The sequence below is a fragment of the Equus asinus genome, chromosome 20 (genome assembly GCF_041296235.1).
Source record: "Equus asinus isolate D_3611 breed Donkey chromosome 20, EquAss-T2T_v2, whole genome shotgun sequence".
In the NCBI taxonomy this organism is placed as follows: domain Eukaryota; kingdom Metazoa; phylum Chordata; class Mammalia; order Perissodactyla; family Equidae; genus Equus; species Equus asinus.
The window spans coordinates 41,228,127-41,252,897 of NC_091809.1; the positions used below are offsets into that span (position 1 = coordinate 41,228,127).

At 36.9% G+C, this 24,771-nt stretch overlaps 1 protein-coding gene across 1 annotated transcript; it reads left to right on the forward strand.

Annotated features, from left to right (window-relative positions):
* The first annotated feature begins 16,029 nt into the window (after nucleotides 1–16,029).
* Nucleotides 16,030–17,019, forward strand: OR10S1 (olfactory receptor family 10 subfamily S member 1). The gene has a single exon (XM_014843694.2). The coding sequence runs from the start codon at nucleotides 16,051–16,053 to the stop codon at nucleotides 17,017–17,019; it is 969 nt and encodes a 322-aa protein (XP_014699180.2). The 5' UTR covers nucleotides 16,030–16,050.
* Nucleotides 17,020–24,771: the final 7,752 nt, after the last annotated feature.

Sequence of the window (24,771 nt, forward strand, 5' to 3'; positions counted from 1 at the left end):
TATCTATCTCAATACAGGCACACCTTAACAAACAAGAAAAATCCCAAATAAGCAATCTCAAATTACACCTAACTGAATTAGAGAAAGAAGAACAAACAAAGCTCAGTCAGTAAAAGGAGAGCAATGATAAAAATCAGAGCAGAAATAAATGCTACTGAAAGAAAAAAGGCAGTAGAAAGGATCGATGAAACAAAGAGCTGGTTCTTTGAGAAGACAAATAAAATTGACAAACCCATAGCCAGACTTACAAAGAAAAAAAGAGAGAAATCTCAAATAAACAAAATCAGAAATGAAAGAGGAGAAGTAACAATAGACTCTGCCGAAATACAACGGATTATAAGAGAATACTATGAAAAACTATATGCCAACAAAATGGATAACCTAGAGGAAATGGATAAATTCTTAGACTCTTACAATCTCCCAAAGCTAAGTCAAGAAGAAGCAGACAATCTGAACAGACCAATCACAAGGAAAGAGATTGAAACAGCAATCAAAAGCATCCCAAAGAATAAAACCCCAGGACCAGATGACTTTCCTGGGGAATTCTACCAAACTTTCAAAGAAGATTTAATACCTATACTTTTCAAGCTATTCCAAAAGATTAGGGAGGATAGAACACTTCTTAACACATTCTACAAGGCCAACATCACGCTGATACCAAAGCCTGACAAGGACAGCACGAAAAAGGAGAACTACAGGCCAATATCACTGATGAACATAGATACAAATATCCTCAACAAAATTTTGGCAACTCGAATTCAGCAATACATCAAAAGGATCATACATCATGATCAAGTGGGATTCATACCAGGGACACAGGGATGGTTCAACATCAATCAACGTGATACACCACATCAACAAATTGAGGAATAAAAACCACATGAACATCTTAATAGATGCAGAGAAAGCATTTGACAAGATCCAACAGAAATTTATGATAAAAACTTTGAAAAAAATGGATATAGAAGGAAATTATCTCAACATAATAAAGGCCATATATGACAAACCCACAGCCAACATCATAATCAATGGGCAAAAACTGAGCGCCATTCCCCGGAAAATAGGAATGAGACAAGCATGCCCTCTATCACCACTCTTATTCAACATAGTACTGGAGGTTTTGGCTAGAGCAATTAGGCAAGAGAAAAGAATAAAAGGAAACCAAATAGGGAGGGAAGAAGTGAAACTCTCACTGTTTGAAGATGACATGATCTTATATATAGAAAACCCCAAAGAATCCATTGGAAAACTTTTAGAAATAATCAACAACAACAGCAAAGTTGCAGGGTATAAAATCAACTTACATAAATCAGTAGCATTTCTATACTCTAATAACGAACTAACAGAAAAAGAACTTGAGAAAACAATACCATTCACAATTGCTACAAAAAGAATAAAATACCTTGGGGTAAATTTAACTAAGGAAGCGAAAGACCTGTACAATGAAAACTACAAGGCTTTCCTGAAAGAAATGGATGACGACATAAAGAGATGGAAAGACATTCCATGTTCGTGGATTGTAAAAACAAACATAGTTAAAATGTCCATACTACCTAAAGCAATCTACAGATTCAATGCTATCCCAATCAGAAACACAATGACGTTCTTTACAGAAATAGAACAAAGAATCCTAAAATTCATATGAGGCAACAAAAGACGCTGAATTGCTAAAGCAATCCTGAGAAAAAAGAACAAAGCTGGAGGCATCACAATACCTGACTTCAAAACATACTGCAAAGCTACAGTAATCAAAACAGCAAGGTACTGGTACAAAAACAGGCACACGGATCAATGGAACAGAATTCAAATCCCAGAAGTAAAACCACACATCTATGGACAGCTAATCTTCGACAAAGGAGCTGAGGGCACACAAGGAGAAAAGAAAGTCTTTTCAACAAATGGTGCTGGGAAAACTGGACAGCCACATGTAAAAGAATGAAAATTGACCATTCTTTTTCACCATTCACAAAAATAAACTCAAAATAGGTCAAAGACCTAAAGGTAAGACCTGAAACCATAAGGCTTCTAGAAGAAAATATAGGCAGTACACTCTTTGACATTAATATTAAAAGGATCTTTTCGGACACCATGTCTTCTCAGAGAAGGGAAACAATAGAAAGAATAAACAAATGGGACTTCATCTGACTAAAGAGCTTCTTCAAGGCAAGGGAAAACAGGATTGAAACAAAACAACAACCCACTAATTGGGAAAAAATATTTGCAAGTCATATATCAGACAAAGGGTTAATCTCCATAATATACAAAGAACTCACACAACTCAACAACAAAAAATAAAACAATCCATTCAAAAAATGGGCAGCAGACATGAACAGACATTTCTCCAAAGAAGATATACGGATGGCCAATAGGCACATGAAAAGATCACTAAGCATCAGGGAAATGCTAATCAAAACTACACTAAGATATCACCTTACACCCATTAGAATGGCAAAAATAACCAAAACAAAAAGTAACTAATGTTGGAGAGGTTGTGGAGAAAAAGGATCCCTCATACACTGCTAGTGGGACTGCATACTGGTGCAGCCACTATGGCAAACAGTATGGAGATTCCTCAAAAAATTAAAAATAAAAATACCATATGACCAAGCCATCCCACTACTAGGTATCTATCCAAAGAGTTTTAAGTCAGTAATTCCAAAAGTTCCATGCACCCCTATGTTCATTGCAGCATCATTTACAATAGCCAAGACGTGGAAGCAACCCAAGTGCCCATCAACTGATGATTGGATAAAGAAGATATGATATATATATATACAATGCAATACTCCTCAGCCATAAAGAAGAATAAAATCGTCCCATTCACAACAACGTGGATGGACCTTGAGGGAATTATGTTAAGTGAAATAAGCCAGATAGAGAAGGACAATCTCTGTACGAGTTCACTCATATGAGGAATCTAAATGTGTAGACAAAGAGAACAGATTTCCAGGGGAAAGAGGGGGTGGGGGCTGGGGGGTGGGCACAAAGGGTGAAGGGGTGCACCTACAACATGACTAACAAACAATAATGTACAACTGAAATTTCACAAGATTGTAAAATATCATAAACTCAATAAAAGTTAACTTAAAAAAAAATAAAAGTACCAGGACATAGTATATTTATTCAAGCATGTGTGTTGATACATGGTTTATACTGACAAAACAACTGAAAACCAAATGAATATTCCTAAAGAAGAATGGTCGAATCAATCATGGTGTTGTTACACCATGAAATATTAAGCTTTGAAAAAGATTAAATTATAATCACATCAGCCAACTTTGAAGCGTTTTCATAAGATATTTTCAGTGGATGGTGGTAGGGGGAACATGATGCACAAAAGTGTGCTTAGCATTGTGCCATTTTTGTAAATCAATCAATGACAACTTGTATATTATAGGAGTATAGAGAGAGGAGCAGAAGGATATAAATGAGGTTGCTAATCTGAGATTGAGGGGTGGAGGTAATGAAAAGAAAAAAATTAAAAGACAAAAATAATAATGTAGCATACATGTTATAGTATAATTACCTTAAAATTATTGTATGCATAAAGAAACCAGAAAATAAAAGAATTGGATATTGATCTAGTGACCTATAGGGATGTCCACAATATATAATTTAAGTGAAAAAAACAAGCTAAACAAAAATTTATATTTCAGTTAAAACACAACCCCCCTCACATACATACACACCCATGTAACAAACAAACCAGTAAAGTCAAAAGATCAAACTTGTAAAAGGAACAGGAAACATGAAAGCCAGGTAGAATTATTGCAAAATCATGCCTAATAAACATCTGGTGGGGTCCCACTGCTGTTTTCATGCACGTCTCAGATCTACCAAGTGCCCATGATCACCACAGGCATAAACCCCTTAAAGCACTGGTGGTGTATTGTCAGCCCTACCTTTCAAAACTGTGTTGGTAATGTAGGCATTGTCACCATATGAATTCATTTTGTCTTGTGTGTATGTATGTATGTCTTGTATTACCTTTTATTGCCTCTTGCTTCTGAACCAAAGCCTGGGATGATATCTCTTATTGGCCAAGCCTAGATCCCATGTCCATGTTTCCCATTTGCTAGAGTGAACGGGAAATCATCTGATATTTCTATAGCAGAAGGCAGTCCCACCTACAGGAAGGGAGTTTAAAAGAAATGCAGCCAAAATATTTGAAAATAAATAAACCAATAAAGATTCATGCCAGTTCACTACATTGATGACACACCATTTGTATATATCCTTCCCCTCATATTTACACACACACGTCAGCACCAAATACAAGGCAACTTTCTTCCTTGTGTCACTCCCTTCACAGAGAGAGCCACTCCAATATATCACCATTCATTTCATCCAGACTCAAATATGGAATCTCTGAGTGTTGACAATTGAATTTCTGGTTCTGAGTAATTCTAACTCAACATTGTGTGACCTAAGAACAAACTAATATAGTTACCATGAACACATCTTATATATAATATAAGAGAGTGAATGGAAGGGAGAAAACGAAAACTTATAAATACATACATGTCAAAGCCATACAGAAAACACGTGTAGGAAGTACAATACTTATTTTGCAAAGGGTTATGAGGTAATAGCTCACATTAATGAATTCTGGTTATTTCAATAATTTTTCTTATCAGGAAACTCAGCATGATGATGTTGCCAAACAGGGTGAATCAAGCCACTATTCATGCAAGACATGAACACATTTTGATATTATCAAATTAATTTGCAGTCATTTGCTATTGCTTTTTACCTCTGGATATAGTTATATGCAGAGGCATCCCATGGAATTAGCTAGACTCAGTGTTGGGATAAGGAAGAGGGCAAAGCAACAAAATCATTGCCTTATGTGTTAGGACCAATATTTTGTTTGGTAGAGGGATAAGAGCCAGTAATTCTACAATTTTGTGTTCATATTGCCAGCCAGATATTTCTCATCGTGCAGTGTGCCCATACAAACTTTTCAGAGAATGAAAAACAGGAATGGCTAAAAATCAAGGAAAGCATTTTGACTTCATTAGTAATCATGGAAATGCATATTAGAACTACAAGATATAATTTCATATTTTCAAGATTAATAAATTAGAAATTTAGAAATTAGAAATTTCAGGATAGTCACTATTTCTCAATGGGAGAGAAGAGGATGTGATGGGAGAAAAGCACAGAGGACATTGCAGTGGGTCTTATGACACCTCATTCTTAAATTGGATCATGACTGCATGTATTTTGTTTAGTATTATATATGTGTACATATGTATTTTGTATGTGGAAATTTTTTATGTTTAACAGTTTGTATTTGGAAACTTTTACAAGTTAAAAGCATTTATCAGTTGGGGATCACCACGCTAATGGTTCTACTGATGTACTCTAACAAGACCATGTCTAGATCAGGAGCTATGATGTTAGTAACTACTCCATTAAACTTACAATTCTCTGTCATTCTGCGTCTGTCATACTGCAGGGTTAAATGGAGATGTCATTTAAATTTCCATCCTGAATCTTTCATCTTTGAGAGTGGTATCAATCTCCATGAGCCTCCCCAAAGACACGAAAGTTTTTATGACTCTTTTATTGAAAGTGGAGAGACCCAGGGCTTCCATATGGCTCTCTCCACCAAAATAGTCTCTACTTACCCCAGGGTTGACAGGCCAATGTGCAGATTCTCTCAGTTGCAAGAACATCAATTCCAACCCACATTGATGAACTAGGAAATAATTGCAGTGTATTTTGACATTTTGCTAAGATGGACTTGGTTCAAAGCTCCATTTATCACCAAACAAAGCCAGAGTTCAAGACATCAAAAGTGGTCTGGATATTTTCCTTAACTAGCTATTCCATGAAAGGAACACAGGTCTATTTGGGGAAATCTGGGAAGAATATGCACAGTAGATGTTTATAATGTTACTGTAGGGCATACCTGGCCTTTCCTTCGCTAAAATGATGCTGAATCAGTGAACTGACTCAACCAGGAAATTGGGTAGGAGTGATGACACTCATGGTAGCTCAGTTTTGGCCTCTGCTTATAAGACATGATAGAATTTTGTTACATTAATCAAGAAGGAAGGACTTTCCGGTTTGGCAAAATTCTTTGCTGGTTGGTCCATTTAGACTACTCATTCTGATACCTTTCCGCACCTCTTGTCTAATAGTTAAAGCCCACTACTCATGATTCTTAAAAGATCATAAAAGTTAAAAGCTCATTTCAACTGCATCGATTTCAACCAGTATCCTGGGCTCCTGATAGTATCCCTTCTCAGTGCAATCCTTAGAGCCTTGGTAAAAGGAGTAACTTCTTGGCCCTTTAAGGCCAAGTTTTGTGCATGAGTGGACAGGTTGTAAATGATAAAGCCACTTCCACACTTCCAGTTTCTCAAGTCACTGGATTCCTTTCCCAATATTTTTATTTAGCATAAACCACCATTGAGTCTAAGTGTTAGTCAACCAATCAGTAAGTAACTAGTGTAAAGCTACTATCTTCTGACCAAGTTAGCACACTGAGTACAGAACTTCTGGATAACTGATATTGATAATTTCTGCAAATCTTTGATGAATTCTTATTTCCTTGGTCAACTCTTTCAGAAATGACGTTCATCTGACGGGACCTAATGTGGGGAGGGGGCTGGACTGGGGAGGGGCGAAGGACACTTGAGGTGTTTCACTAAGGAAAACCATCTTTCTATTTGGAGAGGCCTTTTGGATCTCCAAGAAAAGCAAGAACAGCCTCATCAGAGATGGCTGAAGGGGATGCTTTTTCGGGGTACAGAGATTCAGAGCAGGATTGAGGATTCAGGCACCATATCATCCAAATCCTGCCACTAGTCCAAAATCCATTTCTTAGAACCTTGTTTTTTCTAGTCATTCTCTAATTTTACATAAGAACCCTGACAAAATAAGAAGTCCATTTGATACTGTAATTAATAACCCACATTAAAAATACGTGGTTTGTTTTTTGCTATTTCAGCCTGGTTGCCACAACAAAATAAGACATTTTATCACAATCATGGAAAATCCCTGAGCTTCAGTATGTCCTTTATTTGAAAATGTGCAGATTTGAGATTCTCAGACCCTCCCTGTAAGTTGTTACTTGCACTAGGAATTGCCATCCCTCTCCCAGAGACATTCCATAGCCCCGTCCACGTAGAAAATCAAGTGGAAAGCAAAGAGAGGTCTAGAGTTAAAAAAACAACTACTTAGGCTCCTTCATATAGATAAAGGTCTTTCTTAACTTCTCAAGGCCAAGGATCCACATTGGGACTTTGGAACCAAAGCCCCAATTTGCAATCAAGTGTTCCTTTGCCTCATATTATTCTATGTAAATATATGTTCCCATCAGGGTTATCACAGAACTGACAGGGAAGATTAGGTGTTTGGAGTCTTAAATTCCTTCCATCTCTCTTCCTATACGTAAAATCACTTCTGAGCAGAACCCTAAGTCTGACTTAAACTCAGTATCATGAGGAAATAGAGAAAAACTAGGAAATCATGTCCTGGTGATAGGAAAATGTACTAATAAATACAAACTGAAATACTTGATGCTGACTTTGATTCCTTAAGTGGAGAATGGCTCCTTCAAAAAGTAGACCACGTGCAATGTTGTGTCTCACAGTATGTTACTTAAAAATTGCGTGCAAACAATGATTCAAAGTAAATAATTAAAACATATTAAAAGACTAGAAGTATTTTAACAAATATGTATTGATATGTTTGCCCAGCACTATTTCAGAACTACAAGTTCCTCTATTCTCATAGTTGAGTGATTCCATACCATATATCTGCATACACTCCTGTGAGATTTTATCCACTAACTAAACAGTACAACTTTTCACCTTTGGAAAAGTTATTATTCTCTTCAGAATTCCGTTTTTTTAAATGTAACATGGGATGTGCTCTAGATCATTTGTCTAAAGGGCCTTCCAGCTCTAATCTAAGTGTGTTTGACTTCTAAAGGATTGTCAGGTTTTTCATACTCCATCCAGATTAGTCTCCTATTTGCATATTGGTTGATCTAGACAGTTCTGCCCAAGATAATGTTGCCTATCCTATTGCAATGTCCTAGTAATTTACTCTGAATTAAAGTCAAAGGGCACTTTTAAAGTAATTACTATATAGCATTTCTGTAGCATCTTTGACTTTAAAATTCTTTCAAATTCTATCCCCATAGCTGTACATGATAAGTAGATAAGGCAACATTATCTCCAATTTATAGATAAAAAAACTAAAACCCAGAGAAATGGAAGGAGTGATCCTTCCTGACTCCTGATCAGTGTATGTTCTTAGCAGGATCCTATGCTACAGGGACACCACTAGCAACTAAGTACACTTCCTGGAATAGCCGTAGTTCATGTTTCCCTGTTAACAAAGCCCAGTGCACCTTATTCCATGAAAGTTAATTGCCCCTGAAGGGTAAAGCAGAAGTGATGTCAGCCCCCTGCCCCCATCCCATGAGGACTGAAAGAAGGAAGAGCTACTTGCCAGGAAGCAAGACTCTAGAATTCTAAGCGTAGGCACAATACTGCCAACATTTTCGAAAGGCTAAAAAGAGAAGAAGTGAGCTCAGACAAGTGTACAGAAAGAGACAGTGACAAAATCAAGAAGGGGCATGTCAGAGGACAAGACCAGGGAACCTGTTGAGCTCAAAAAGGGGCCTCCACAAGAAACACCAAAGAGCAAGAAGAAGCTGAGGCAAGCAGCAGGCTGTGACCTTTTGGCAGGTTCACATCCAGGTAGTGACCATCAGCAGAGAAGACTCCAGAAGGGAGGAGGAGGTGAAGTAATGGAAATTCTTCTAGGGTACATATTTAGTAAAAGTACATTAGGGACGTTGGGAACAGAGAAGACAGCCAAGACCTCATAATAGCATCATGCATTACAAATAAGTGGTGGGGGAGGGGAAGACCTTTGTAGTCTGCCCACCAAAGGCCAACTTACCTCTCAGAGTTTTCTGACCCAGATGAGTTTCAGGATCTACTTTAAGCCTAGTTTACTTCATACAGAGTTTGAAGTGGCCCGATAAAGCTAGTATTTGCATACTAATGTTCTTTTCCCCAAGACTACTTATAGAAACTGCTTCTTTTCCCATTACACAGACGAATATATCGTATGTTGATGATATTATGTGGTACTGACTAAATTGCATACACCATGTAACTGGAGCAGTTTTACTTGTTAAAGGGTAAGCTAGGGGTATTTTTATGTTTTCCCAGAGGAAAAAAATGATTATTTCTGTGCAGAGAGGACAATAAATTATAAAAGTGAATGAGGACTGAGATGTCAAGGCAGCAGGGAGATAAGAGAACAGAATCCAACACCACATTAAGAAAATAATACATCACAATCAAGTGGAGTGTATTGTAGGAATACAAAGCTGTTTTAATGTTAATCCATTAATAACATATGCCGTATTAATAAATATCAGAAAAAAGTCATATGGCTATCTTTACAGATACTTAAAAAGTCTTTGACAAAATTCAATACCCATTCTGATCAAAATATTCAAGCAAATAGGACATGAGGAAATGGGAATTACTTAACATGATAACATGGTAATATTTTATATATACAATACAGGTGGACAGTGAAGATATTTCAGGTTTGGTTCCAGACCACTGAAATAAAGTTAATATGCAATAAAATAAGTCCTACAATTTTTTTGGTTTCCCAGTTCATATAAAATGTATATGTATATTTTACACTATATTGTATGTAACTTAATTTAAAAATACTTTATTGCTAAAAAATGCTAACCATCATCTGAGCCTTCAGCGAGTCATAATCTTTTTGCTAGTGGAAGGTCTTGCCTGATGGCTACTGACTGATCAGAGTGGTGATACTGAAGGCTTAAGTGGCTGTGGCATTTCTTAAAATAAGACAGTGAAGTTTGCCATATCGATTGACTCTTCCTTTCACGATTTCTCTGTAGTGTGTGATGCTGTTTCATAGCATTTTACCCACAGTCGAACTTCTTTCAAAATTGAGATCAATTCTCTCAAACTCTGATGCTGCTTTATCAACTAAGCTTATGTAATATTCTAAATCTTTTGTTGCCACTTCGACAATCTTTACAGCATCTTCACCAGGAGTAGATTCTATCTCAAGAGATCATTTCTTTGCTTATCCATAAGAAGCAACTCCTCATCAGTTAAAGTCTGATCATGAGATTGCAGCGATTTAGTCACACTTTCAGGCTCCACATCTAATGCTAGCTCTCTTGCTATTTCTACCATATCTGCAGCTATTTACTCTCCTGAAGTCTTGAACTCCTCAAAGTCATCCATGAAGGCTGGAATCAACTTCTTCCAAATTCCTGTTAATGTTGATATTTTGACCTCTTCCTCTGAATCAGGAATGTTCTTAATGGCATCTACAATGGTGAATACTTTCCAGAAGGTTTTCAATTTACTTTGTCCAGATCCATGAAAGGAATCACTATCTATGGCAGTGATAGCCTTTTGAAATGAATTTCTTAATAAGACTTGAAAGTCACAATTATTCCTTGATCCTTGGGCTGAAGAATGGATGCCGTGTTAACAGGCATGAAAATGACATTAATCTCATTGTACATCCCCATCAGAGCTCTTGGGTGACCAGGTGACTTGTCAATGAGCAGTAATATTTTGAAGAAAATCTTTTTTTCTGAGCAGTAGGTCTCAACAGTGGCCTTAAGCTATTCAGTAAACTATTTTGGAAACAGATGTGCTGTCATCCAGGCTTTGTTGCTCAATTTATAGAGCACATGCAGAGTAGATTCAGCATAATTCTTAAGAGCCCTAGGGTTTTGGGAATGGTAAATGAGCACTGGCTTCAACTTAAGGTCACCAGCAGCATTAGGCCCTAGCCAAAGAGTCAGCCTGTCCTTTGAAGCTCTGAACCCAGGTGTTAACTTCTTTCTAGCTATGTCCTAGATGGCATCCTCTTATAATATAAGGCTGTTTCATCTACAATGAAAAAATGTTGTTTGGTGTAACCACATTCATTAATTATCTTAGCTAAATCTTTTGAATAACATGTTGTAACTTCTACATCAGCACTTACTGCTTTACCTTGCACTTTTATGTTATGGAGAAGGCCTCTTTCCTTCGACCTCGTGAACCCACCTCTGCTAGTTTTAAACTTTTCTTCTGCAACTTCCTAATCTCTCTCAGCCTTCAAGAACTGAAGAGAGTTAGGGCCTTGCTCAGGATTACGCTTTAGCTTGAGGGAATGTTGTGGCTTGTTTTATCTTCTGGCCAGACCACTAAAACTTTCTCCATATCAGCAATAGTCTGTTTCACTTTCTTATCATTCATGTGTTCACTGGAGTAGCAGTTTTAATTTCATTCAAGAAATTCTTCTTTACATTCACAACTTGGCTAACTGTTTGGCAAAAGAGGTCTAGCTTTCAGCTTATCTCAGCTTTTGACATGCATTTCTCACCAAGCTTAATCATTTCTAGCATTTGATTTAAGGTGAGATAGATGCAACTCTTCCTTTCACTTGAACACTTAGAGGCCACTGTAGGATTATTAATGGGCCTAACTTAAATATTGTTGTGTCTCAGGGAATAGGGAGGCCTGAGAAGAGAGAAAGAGATGGGGGAATGGAGGGACGGTGGAGCAGTCAGAACACACACAACATATAACACTTAAGTTTGCCATCTTATATGGGTGCAGTTCATGGTGCCAAAACAATTACAATAGTAACATCAAAGATCACCGGTCACAGATCACCATAACAAACATAATAATAGCGCAAAAGTTTGAAATATTGCAGGAATTACCAAACTGTGACACAGAGACACAAAATGAGCAAACGCTATTGAAAAACGGCACTGATAGACTTGCTCAACTCAGGGTTGCAACAAACCTTCAACTTGTTAGAAACACAGTATCTACAAAGTGTAATAAAGTAAAGCACAATAAAGCAAAGCACAATAAAATGAGATATTCCTGTACTATATATATATATATATATATATATACACACACACACACTTTACATATATACTATATATATGTTTATAGTTGCCCCCTCAAATGCATGGAGATTCCACCAACCATGCATAGAAAGTCCTACAATGGTTGTGTCAGTACTGAATATGTACCATCTTTTTCTCTTGTCATTATCCCTTTAACAACATTACAACTATTCACCCAGTGTTTATGTTTTCTTTGGTATTATAAGTAATCCAGAGGTTATTTGAAGCATACAGGAGGATGTGCATAGGTTATATGCAAATACTGCACCACTCATAAAAGGGACTCGAGCATCATAGATTGTGGTATTTGCAGGGCATCCTGGAACCAATCATCCATGAATACTGAGGCAGGCCTGTATATATTGCAGCAAGTGGTATTTTACTTAATTGGAAAACACTACAGGCATTTCCAATAAAAACAGGAACAAAGTAAGATTGCCCATTGTCTCTGCTAATATTTAGCACTATGTTAGAAGTGTTAGTTAATACAGTTAGGTAAGAGAAATAAATTAGGTGAATACGAATGGATAAAGACTAAGTAGAAATATCTCCATATATAAATATTATGAGAGTATACCTGGAAAATCCCAGAGAATAAACAATAAAACTAACTCAAGCAATAAAAAAATCCAGTAATAAAGAAGAATTTAATATACAGAAATCAAAGTATTCATATACATAAACAATAAAGACTTAGAAGATATGTTGGTAGTGAAAATTCCACTTACAAAAGCAAAAGAAGATTAGATGTGTAAGAATAAATTTAATAAGAAATGTGCAAAACCTATATGGGAAAAATTTTAACTCATTCCCGAAAAACACAAAAGTATATGTGAACAAATGTAGTCATCCTCTGTTCTTGGATAATATGAATCAGAAAGATAGAAATAACTGTTATCCCTGAATTAATTCATAAATCTGACACAATCTCAATGAAAATAATACATTTATGGAGTTTGATAAGTTGATACTAAAGTTCATATGGAAACACAATCAGGCAAGAATGTACAATAAAACGCTAGAAAAGTATGAGAGGGACTAGCTCTACCAGGCATGAAAATATATGATAAAACCTGTATATTTACAGCAGTTTGGTACTGATAACCTGACTAGACCAATAGACATGTGGAATAGAATAAGTCAAGAAATAGTTCCAAGTACTAATGGAAATTTATCATATGGTAATTCTGGCATCTTAATCTCTGTGCTAAAGACAGACTTCTTGACAAATGGTGCTGGGATAACTGGGTAGCCATTTGGAAAAAAGATGAAATTTGGTCCATATCTCATCCACTGTAGAAAAGATTAAACTGCAGATGGATTAGGGATCTAAATGTAAAACAAAAAACCATACAAGTACTGGAAGAAAACATGGATGAATTACTCTTTAGCCATAGTATAGGGAAATACTTTTGAACTATGACTCAAAATCCAAAAGTAATCGAAGAAAATAATTAAATGGGTAAGCGGCTATATTTAGGTAATGCAAAGCAGTTTTCTCACTGTTGGAGAAAGAAATTACAAATAAAGAGAGCAAAAGTGGCATTGGATTGGAATTTGGAAGTATCAGTATAAACTAATGGCTTTTAAAACTTGTGCAATAAATATAGAAATAGATATACATGTATGTATATGGATGAATTAGTATTCGTACATATATTTCCTGTTTGTTGAGAGGGACTAGGAGTAAAGATACCCCAATAGCATTGAGTGTGCCTAGAAAGAGATTTTAGTTTCTAAATACAATTCTCCAATAAAAGGGGTCCTTAGGGGAGTCATGAAGTCTACGACTGAGGCGGGGAAAATACAAGAAGAGCGTGGAACATCTCGTGTGCTGGAAATAAGGAAGTATGTGAAAAAGATAGAGCAAGTCAACAAGATACAGGTGACAAACTGAGGGAGCTCCAAATAGCCAAAGTTAGTATAATTTGAATAACAAAATAAATAATTATCATGTTGGATTATATTTAATTGCAGAATAAAATATATACTCATGAATCCCTATTGATATAAATAATTTAATAAATAATAAGTGGGAAAAAAGAAACAATTCTTCCTTATAGAAGAATTTCGATTAATAATGTAGGGGATTGAAGGAAAATTTTTTTAAATTAACATTAGACAAATAACAAAGTAATAATATTTTCAAGCAAAATACACAATGTATTCTATAATCAGTGAGTCAAAGTTTGAGGAGACACAAAATATAAGCCGAGTCTCAAAGTATCTCCCCCTAAAACATTTAACATAACCAATAATATGAGATACTGACATCACGTATACCCTGAAATGATGCCCTGAAAAGGATACAACATCACTTCTGTGGTGTTATTGCCAAAAATGCATAATCTCAATCTACTCAGGAGAAAACATACAAACCCAAATTGAGAGACATTGTACAAAATAATTGACCAGTACTAATCAAAATGATAAAGGTCATTAACTACAACAAAGACTGAGAGACTGTCACAGGCTGGAGAAGACTAAGTTCTCATGCTGGATCTTGGCATAGAAAAAGACACCAGAGGGGGCTGGCCCCGTGGCCGAGTGGTTAAGTTCGCGCGCTCCGCTGCAGGCGGCCCAGTGTTTCGTCGGTTCGAATCCTGGGCGCGGACATGGCACTGCTCATCAAACCACGCTGAGGCAGCGTCCCACATGCCACAACTAGAAGAACCCACAACGAAGAATACACAACTATGTACCGGGGGGCTTTGGGGAGAAAAAGGAAAAAATAAAATCTTTAAAAAAAAAAAAAAAGACACCAGAGAAAAACTGGTGAAATTTCAATACGGTCCACAGTTGAGTTTGGTAATAATGTTAATGCCTGATTTGTATAATTTTACTATGGCTTATAAATGTTTAACATTAGGGGAAGTTGGCTCAAAGTATTTTTGAACTATATTCAATTTCTTTTTATTTTTCAGTAAATTTAACATTTCAAAATAAAAAGTTTTAAAAATTGGAAGAAATTTAAAGATTTTATTATACTCATCCTTGAGCAAGCAATATCTTTCCATTTCCTTAAATCATGTTTTGTGTCACTTGGCAGACACCTTCTTTTGATTTCTTTTTTTTTAACAGCTTATTGAGGTATATTTTGCATATCATAAAATTCACCTGTTTAAATATACAATTCAACAATTGTTAGTAAATTCACAACTATATGTGCAACTATAACTACAATCCAATTTTAGAACAGTTCTGTTACTTCAGAAAGATCCCTCATGACCATTTGTAGTCATTCATTGTTCTCACTCCAGTCCCAGCATCCATAAATCTACTTTCTCTTTTCATAAGTATATCTTTACAGAACATTTCATAAAAACAGAAGCAACATCTAATTAGGCTTAGGAGGTAAAGGATGGAAAGAATTAAAGAAAACTCTTAAATTTCAATTCACGTTCAACAATAAAGGCCTAGGAAAACATTTCCCAAAAGATTGAAACAAAGCTTTACAGGAAGAGCATGAAATGTACTGAACAATTTGTCCTGATAATTATTCAATCAGTTCTCTAAGGCTTCATTGTCAGACACTTGAGAGTTGACTGAAATTCCAAAGAATTCCCTCTGGGTGAGGAGTGGATGGAACTGCTGTGTCTCTGGCTGACGTAATTGCACCCAAACTCTGGGCAAATCTCCCGAAAAGATGAGATGAAACTCCCTGGTGACACACAACAATAAGAATCTGCTTATCACATCTGCAGTATGGCAGAGTAAATCAGGAGAGCAGCGGCAACAGAGTTCTGAAATATTTGCAAAAACCATATGCTCCATGAGAGTAAGATTTATAACCATATTTATACTGCCATTATTTAGGGAGTACATTTCTAAAAATAATTCTTACAGTCCTTTATATGCCTCAAAACAGTTGTGGATCCCATACAGAAAGATTCATTTTGAAAGTGCGGCAAGAAAATATTAGAACAGGTCAAAAGAGTGAATGGAACCTGTGTATCTTTTTCTCATTTATGGGGCAAGACCAAGAAGGCACAGCCCAATGGCTAATGACATTCCAGGAAAGGAGAATGGCTATTTATCAGTCTGTTGATGTCAGTTTTGTTGCAAAGGGGATACGTAACCACTCTGTGTGTGAGAGGATGACCATGGAGACAGAAGACCCCAACCAGACTGTGGTGAGCCACTTCTTCCTGGGGGGTCTGATGTACACAGCTGAACATCCTAGCCTCTTCTTTCTCCTCTTCATCCTCATCTATAGTATCACCTTGACCGGAAATCTCCTCATTCTCATAACTGTGGGCTCTGACACCCACCTCTGCTCCCCTATGTACCACTTCCTGGGGCACCTCTCATTCCTGGATGCATGCTTGTCTACAGTGACAGTGCCCAAGGTCATGGCAGGCCTCCTGACTCTGGATGGGAAGGTGATTTCCTTTGAGGGCTGTGCTGTACAACTTTACTGCTTCCACTTCCTGGCCAGCACTGAGTGCTTCCTGTACACTGTCATGGCCTATGACCGCTACCTGGCTATCTGTCAACCCCTACACTACCCAGTTGTCATGAACAGGCACATGTACTCAGGGCTGGCTGGGATCACTTGGGCCATAGGTGCTGTGCACTCTGCAGTCCATACCTCCCTCACCTTCTGCCTGCACTACTGTGGGCCTCACCACATTGCCTACTTCTTCTGTGACATCCCCCCTGTGCTGAAGCTGGCCTGTGCAGACACTACAGTTAATGAGCTTGTCATGCTTGCCAACATTGGCATTGTGGCTGCAGGTTGCCTAATTCTCATTGTTACATCCTATGTCTTCATCATGGCGGCAGTGTTGCGGATCCGCACAACCAAGGGCCGGCAGCGTGCCTTCTCCACTTGTACCTCCCACCTCACAGTGGTGCTCCTGTACTATATGCCACCTGTCTGTATCTACCTGCAACCTCGCTCCAGTGGGGCAGGAGCTGGGGCCCCTGCTGTCTTCTACACAATAGTCGCTCCCATGCTCAACCCTTTCATTTACACTCTGTGGAACAAGGAAGTGAAGCGGGCTCTACAAAGACTTCTGTGCAAAGGCTCCCAAGAGACTCCAGAAGGTAGTCCACCCCCCTAATCTGTGTGTGACTTAATTTGCCTGCCAGGAAAGCGGGTATTCCCATATTAAAATGGAGAGGGGTGGGGTTGGCTGATGGTATAGTGGTTAAATTCACATGCTCAGCTTTGGTGGCCTGGCCCCAGGTTGTGGGCCAGATCCCAGCACAAACCTACACACCTCTCATCAAGCCATGCTGCGGCTGTGTCTCACATCCAAAGTAGAGGAAGAGTGGCACAGATGTCAGCTCAGCAACAGTCTTCTTCAAGCAAAAAGAGGAAGATTGGAAACAGATGTTAGCTCAGGGACAATCTTCTTCAGCAAAAAAAAACAAGAAAGAAAGAAAGAATAGAATAATATAAAATGGAGAGGGTAAATCATTCAAGTGGACATTCACAAACTCCTCATCAGTAAAGTGAAAGGATTGGATCAGGTGAGATCTAGAGAATCTCCAAGATCTAATTTCTATCACTCAGAGGTATGTGAAATGCTATTTATATCTTCATTTATTTTAGTAAATGATTCTTTCTTTTGTTCTTTATGAATAATTTTATTGAGTATATAATACATATTAAAGGATTATGATAAAAATATAATGCACAAACAATAAATGAAACTTTGTATCACCTAGGTTAAGAGAACAAATCACATTTTTAGGATGTAAAATACAACTATAAGGAAAAAAGTGACTTGCCCAGGTTCATTTAGAAAGTGTCAGTATCTTTATTCTCCCACTCAAGATAGTATATAGCTAAGTGGTAGAAATAATGTGGATTTTGAACTCAGTTGGACATACCAGTATTTTAATTCTGATTCCACCAGTCACTAGATGTAGAATCTTGTGCAAATTTTATATTACTTTATTTTTCAGTGTCCTCTTTCAATAATAAGGTTAAAAATAACTACATTGTAGGGTTTTAATTAGATTAAAAAGAATACTTGACAAAAGGAGGACAACTACATTAGACTATCATTTTTCCAGCCTCCCTACAATGCAAATAGGACACAAGTTGATATTTTCTTTATGATGAATATGTCAATGAACAGGAAACAAAAGCATTATTTAGACAAGATAATTCGCAGGGAAGGACATACTACAAGAGTGACTAACTAAGCATTCTGACTATTCTTCACTAAGCATAGGTCATCCTATAGCATGGAGCTTCTGAGGGAGAAGTTCACCAGTATTCCTGAAGGTAGGGTATACCAAGGAAATTATGATGCGTGTAATCAGGTGGACTAAATATCCTCATAAAATGAAGGACTTACACAGTAGCAGCGGCATTCAAATAATGAATATGCAAGTGATTTATGATTTCAGGCTATTGTTTAAATAATATGAAGATCTTTAAAACATATAGTTGTGTCCCCCGTCACTGGAAATGTTAGAATTTAATACAATGACATTTCTTTAAAAAATTCTGTTACTTAAGAGTTTTTATTGGCAAGTTTATATCCACTTCCTATTTTAATTATTACTCACAATTTTCCTATTTAAGTCAGGATAAATATCTGAAAACATTAAAACCCAAAGAGCACAGAATTTAGAGAAGCTATGATGAGGTAATGTTTGTTCAGAATGTTGTAGATATATAGAAGCTTCGGAGTGAGATGTTCAAGAGCAAGTTTTACCACTCTTCAATCAAGGGAGCTTCTCTCTGAGATAAGGATTCCCCAACTTTGAATAAGAGTTCTTGAACTTATATCATCCTCCATTACACATACACACACATTCTCAAAATTTTACTAAATTCTAAGATATTAGGGCAAATTATATTTTCCAAAGATGACCACAGCAATATCTCCCATCTTAAATATTCTTCATGAAACAAAACTATGACACTTTCCCATCAAGAGGTAGAGGGGGGTCCATATCTTCCCCTTCTGAATTTGGAAGATGTCATGTGACTTCTGAGGCTAGATCATTAAAGGCAACGTAGTTTCTTGCTGGTTCTCTAAGGCACTTACTCTTGGAACTAGTCACCATGCTCTGAGGAAGGGCAAACATCCATGGACCACATGAAAATACCCGTGAAGAGAAGCCGACTTAAAGAGATACTGAGGCCTTGGCCCCCAGCAGCTAAGTTTTCAGACAAAAGACTTACCAAGTATGTGGTTGAGCCATCTAACCTCAGTCAGGCTGCCCCAGTGAATATCAAGTGAAGAAGAGGTGAATCTTCCTTACCACACCCAGCACAAATTGTGGATTTGTGACTAAACAAATACTTGTTGTTGTTTTAAGGCACTAAGTTTTGGGATATTTTGTTACACAGCAAAAAATTAATGGGAAACACACAATCCTCTAGCGTATGTGGTCACTGCCACTAACATAGACACACAGACATAGGTACAGTGTCATTCCCAGGTATCCCTAAGGTAACGTTGGTCATACTTACAAATAATTTACCTATTGTTCTCTATACTCTGATCCCATATACATCTTATAATGGCTGAAGCACTTCCGGAATGGCAGAGCAGGACCTCCGAAAATCTATTCCTCCATAAAACTAATGAGAACACCGGTAAAAATTATCAAAATCTATTTTTTCATAACTCTGGATGTGAGCCAAGATCGTGCAACAATCTGAGGAGTGTTTAAGAAAAACCGTTACGTCTCAGTAAGAACACAGAACTTTGCGGCATTAACTTCTTCCATTCCCACCCCCTCTCCCCAGCTCTATGGTAGCTTTGAAAGTCAACAAACTTGTAACCATGGTAGCCATGAAAAATAGAAGCCTAACAACCACTGCAGGGGCAGAATGGATTTGGAACTCCTCCAGAAGCTCATTCTTAGAGAATTGTCACTGTTTGACCTATCTGGCAGCTAACTGGGAACCCCTGTTAGCAGGGCTCATCTTTAGTTAACATGACTCAGAGCTTTGTCACTGGGAGCAGCATTTCCCCAGGACATTTGACAAAATCAGTGGCAACTGTTCAACATTGCAGCTGCCTGAGCTGGTGGTAAGAGTTGGGGCAAACAAGAAGCTGACCAAAATCTTAATAGGAAAAATTGTGGAATGAGGAGGTACATAGGGAGCTTTGAAAATCTCTGATATATTCCTGAGAATCTAAAAGGCCACACATATATGAAGGGTTGTGTGCATGCCCAAGAAAGACCTGAGAAAGCCCTAGTTTCTCACTCTGGTTGACCTTGAGGTTATGTGCACGTGGGAAGTGAAAGCTGGTAGAGTTTTAAATTGCCTGCTAGGACATAGAAAATATACCCAACACAAATATAGCTCCATATGAAGACTTGGAGACTTTGTGGTTCAAGGCATGTAAGAACATCTCTGTCCAGTCATCAGCTAACTCATTTTAGATCTTACATGTAAGCTTATGATGTATTTTAAGTTAAATTTTGTATATGATGCATGGTATAAAGCAAATTTTTGCTTTTTATGTCTTTTGCATAGGAACGTCCAATTGTTTCAGAAACATTTGTTGCAAAGATCATCCTTTATTGAGTTTGCTTTGCACATTTGCAAAAATGTATTGACCATTTATGCATGGATTTATTTCTGTGCATTATATTTTATTATTCCTTGGTGCCAATATGACATTGTCTTGATTGTTGCAGGTCTTTAAGTCTTAAAATCAGTTGTAAGTATTCCATCTTTATCTTTCCTATTTAAAGTTGTTTAGGGTATTCTAAGTCCTCTACACTTCTATATGAATCCTAAAGCCATCTTGTCAATTTATATAATAACATCTACTTGGGTTTTGCTTGGGATTGTCTTGAATGTATAGATCAATACGGAAAAAAACTGACAACTTGACAATGAGTCTTCTAATTCACAAATACAGTATATACCTTGATTTAGTAGGTCTTCTTTAATTTGTCTCAGTAAAGCTATGTAGAATTTAGCGTGCAGAGCTTGAACATATTTTGTCACATTTATCTCTAAATATTTCATATTTTGATGCTATGTAAATAATCTTTTGTGTTTCAATCTGTGATTTGTTGCTACCAACATTATTTTGTATATTGACTTTACATGAAAAAATTTGTTAAACTCACTTATTAGTTTTAGTAGCATTTTTGTATATTCTATATGATTTTTTGTGTGGACAACCACCATCTGCAAATAAAGACAGTTTTACTATTTCCTTTATTGTCTTGATGTGTTTTATTTCTCTTTATCATCTTATTGCACTGGATAAAACTTCCAGTAAAATGTTAAATATAAGTGGAGCAAGCTAACATCTATGTCTTGTTCTTGATCTTATGGGAAAGCACTTAGGCTTTCATGATGTTAGCTGTGGGATTTTTAATAGATGTTCTTTATCACATTGAAGAAATTCCCTTCTGTTCCTAATTTGTTAACTGTTTTAATCAGGAAAGAATGTTGTACATCGTTCAAGGCTTTTGCTGCATCTACTGAGATGATCATATTTTTTTAAGTCTCGGAATATGGTGTGTTATAATATTCCATTTCCAATGTTAAGTCTATCTTCATACCTGGAACACAGTCCAATTAGTCATTATGTATTATTCTTTTAGATATTGTTAGATCTAATATGCTAAAACTTTTTCAGGGTTTTTAAATACATGTTCTTGAGGGATATCGGTTCGTATATTTCATTTATTAAAACACTTTTTTGTCTAATTTTGGTATCAGAATAATACTGGCCTCAAAAACTGAGCTGGTAAGTATTCTAAAACCCTTCAATTTTATGTAATTGACATTATTTCTTCTCTTAAATAGTTGATAAAAATTACTATTGTGATTGCTGTCATACACTTTACTGCTACTTCTACATCTGAAATAAACTCCAAAATACATTATTAGGTCATTATTTTTAAAGATAAAATAATACAAAAATGATTTTATATTTACCCATCTAGTTACTTTTTCTGGTACCCTTTATTGCTTTGGTAGATCCAGATTTCCATGTGGTAGGTATTATTTTCCAAAGTCTTGAAGGGCCTTCTGTAACACTTCTTGTCCTGAAAACTTGCTGCAGATGATTTATTTTATTTTTTTAATGTCTGAAAATGTCCTAATTTTACATTCATTTTTAATTTTTTTGATAAATGTAGATTCATATGCAGCTGTAGGAAATAATACAAAGAGATACCACAATGAACTGAATTTTTGTGTGCCCCCAAATTCATATATTGAAACCCTAATCACCAATATGAGGGTATTTAGAGAAGAAGCCTATGGGAGCTAATTAGGTCATTTGGATGGAGATCTCATGATAGGATTAGTGCCCTTATAAAAGAGACATGAGAGACCTTGCTTCCTCTTTCTGCCATGTGAAAATACACCAAGAAGATGGCCATCTGAAATCTGAGAACCTTCCAAGAACTTGACCATGCTTGCACTCTGATATCAAACGTTTTAGCATCCAAAACTGTGAGAAATAAATTTCTGTTATGTAAGCCAGTCAGTCTACAGTATTCTGTTATAGCAACCTGAACTGACTAAGACAGATACCAAATACTCTCTTCTCAGTTTTTCCAAGGGTAACATCTTGCAAAACTATAGCATCGCAACCACGGAGTGATGTCAGCAAGATGGTAGAATCGGAAGTCCCAGCCTTCATGTACCCACAGAAACACAAAATTTACAACTATCTATGGATGAAAATACCTTTATGAGAGCTCTGTGGTCCAACTGAGAGATTCCAGCACCCTCATGGAGCACGATAACCAACAACAGCCACATTGAAATGAGTAATAAGAACAGTTTCAGTTTACCTACATCACCTCTCCCCCAAGCTGCCAGAGCTCAGTTCTGAGAGAAATCTCCTAGGCCCATAATTTGCCCCAGAGGGGAAAGAAAGAACAAAGTAAGTGTCAGGCTTCCCAAGTCTTTGAAGGCACTGCCCAAGAAGCAGGTTTCATCTTACCCTATGCAGAGCAATAAGGGAATCAGCACAGCTGGATCATCTGGGAGCAGCTGAAAACATAGGGAAAAAGAGAGGCTCACAATAGTCAGCCCACGACCACCATCAGCCTGCCCATGTACACTGCCAGTGGCCTAAATATGCCCTTGCAGCCAGTGCCCCATGCAACACTGCAGATGGGATGTGGATCTCAGCAGCCAGCATAGATCTCAGCAGTTGGCTCAACTCTGCAGCGTTAAAAGAAGGCACACAACATGATGCTGCTTCTTCAGGAAGAAAACAGAGTAGTGGAACTTGTGTCCATCATCTCAGCATCTCAATGCACTGCCTTATGGGGAAAAAGCAGACAAATATCAGCATCCAACATGGCTTTGCAGGATCAAAAAGAGACACACAGTGCTAAGACTCCCCAAGAGGGAGAGGGAGGAGTGGAACAAGTGCATCTATAGAAAAGATTTGAAAGATGCCCAGAGTCTCTAGCAGAGCTGAATGGTGAAGGATTTTCCCTTTCAAAGCCAGTCCATAAAGATTTGAAGAGGTAACTGCTTCTTCAAATGCACAGAAACTAATGCAAAGCTTCAAGAAACATGAAGAGTCAGAGAAACATGCCACCACCAAAGGAACAAAATAAAGCTCCAGCAACCAATCCCAAAGAAATGGAGATGTATAAATTACCTAACAAAGACTTTAAAATAATGGACTTGAAGCTTAGTGAGCTAAAATAGAACACAGATAGACAAATGAAAACAGGAAAACAATACATAGACAAAATGAGAAGTCCTACAAAGAGATAGAAACCAAAGAAAAGAACCAAACAGAAATTCTGGAAATCATGAATACAACAAATGCACTGAAAAACTTAACAAAGAGCTTCAAGAGCAGACTTAATCAAGCAGAAGAAACAATTGGACAACTCAAAGACAGATAATTTAAAAGTATCCAAAGAAGCAAAATGAAAAAAAAAAAAAGAATGAAAACAGTAAATAAAGCTTATGTGACCTACAGCATAATATCAAGTGAATAAATATATGCATCAGAGAAGTCCAAAAAGGAGCAGAAAAAGAAGAGAAGGAAGAAAGATTAAAGAAATAATGACTGAAAACTTCTCAAATCTGGGAGGAAAATGGAAATTTAGATTCAGGAAGATCAAACAATTCCAAATATGTTGAACCTAAAAAGGTCTACACTGAGACATACTATAATTAACCTGTCAAAAGTCAAAGACAAAGGGAATTTTGAAAGCAACAAGAGAAAAGCTGCTAGTCACAGAAAAGGGAATCCTCGTAAGACTATAAGCAGATTTCTCAGTAGAAACCTTGCAAGTCAAGAGAGGGTAGGATGATATATTCAAACTACTGAAAGAAAGAAAAAAACATGAATAAGTAGGATTTATCCCTAGGATACAAGGATGGTTCAATATACACAGATCAATCAATGTGATACACTGTTTTCATAGAATGAAGGATAAATATCACACGATCATCTCAATAGATACAGAAAAAATATATGACAAAATTCAACACTATTTCATGATAAAAAAAAACTCTCAACAAATTAGATATGGAAGAAACTTATCTCAAATCAATAAAGATCATATATGAAAAGCCCACAAATAATATCACACTCAATGATGAATAACTCAAAGGTGGACTATTTTCCTTTAAGGTCTAGAACAAGACTAGGATGCCCACTCTTGCCACTTCTATTTAACACAGTACTGGAAATCCAAGCCAGAGCAGTTAGACAAGAAAAATAAATAAAATCATCCAAATCAGAAAGAAAAAAGTAAAATTATCACTGTTTGTGGATGACATTATCACATAGGTAGAAAACTCTAGACTCTACTAAAAAACTGTTAGAACAAATAAATGCATTCAGTAAAGTTCCAGGATACAAAATCAACATAAAAAAATCAGTTGT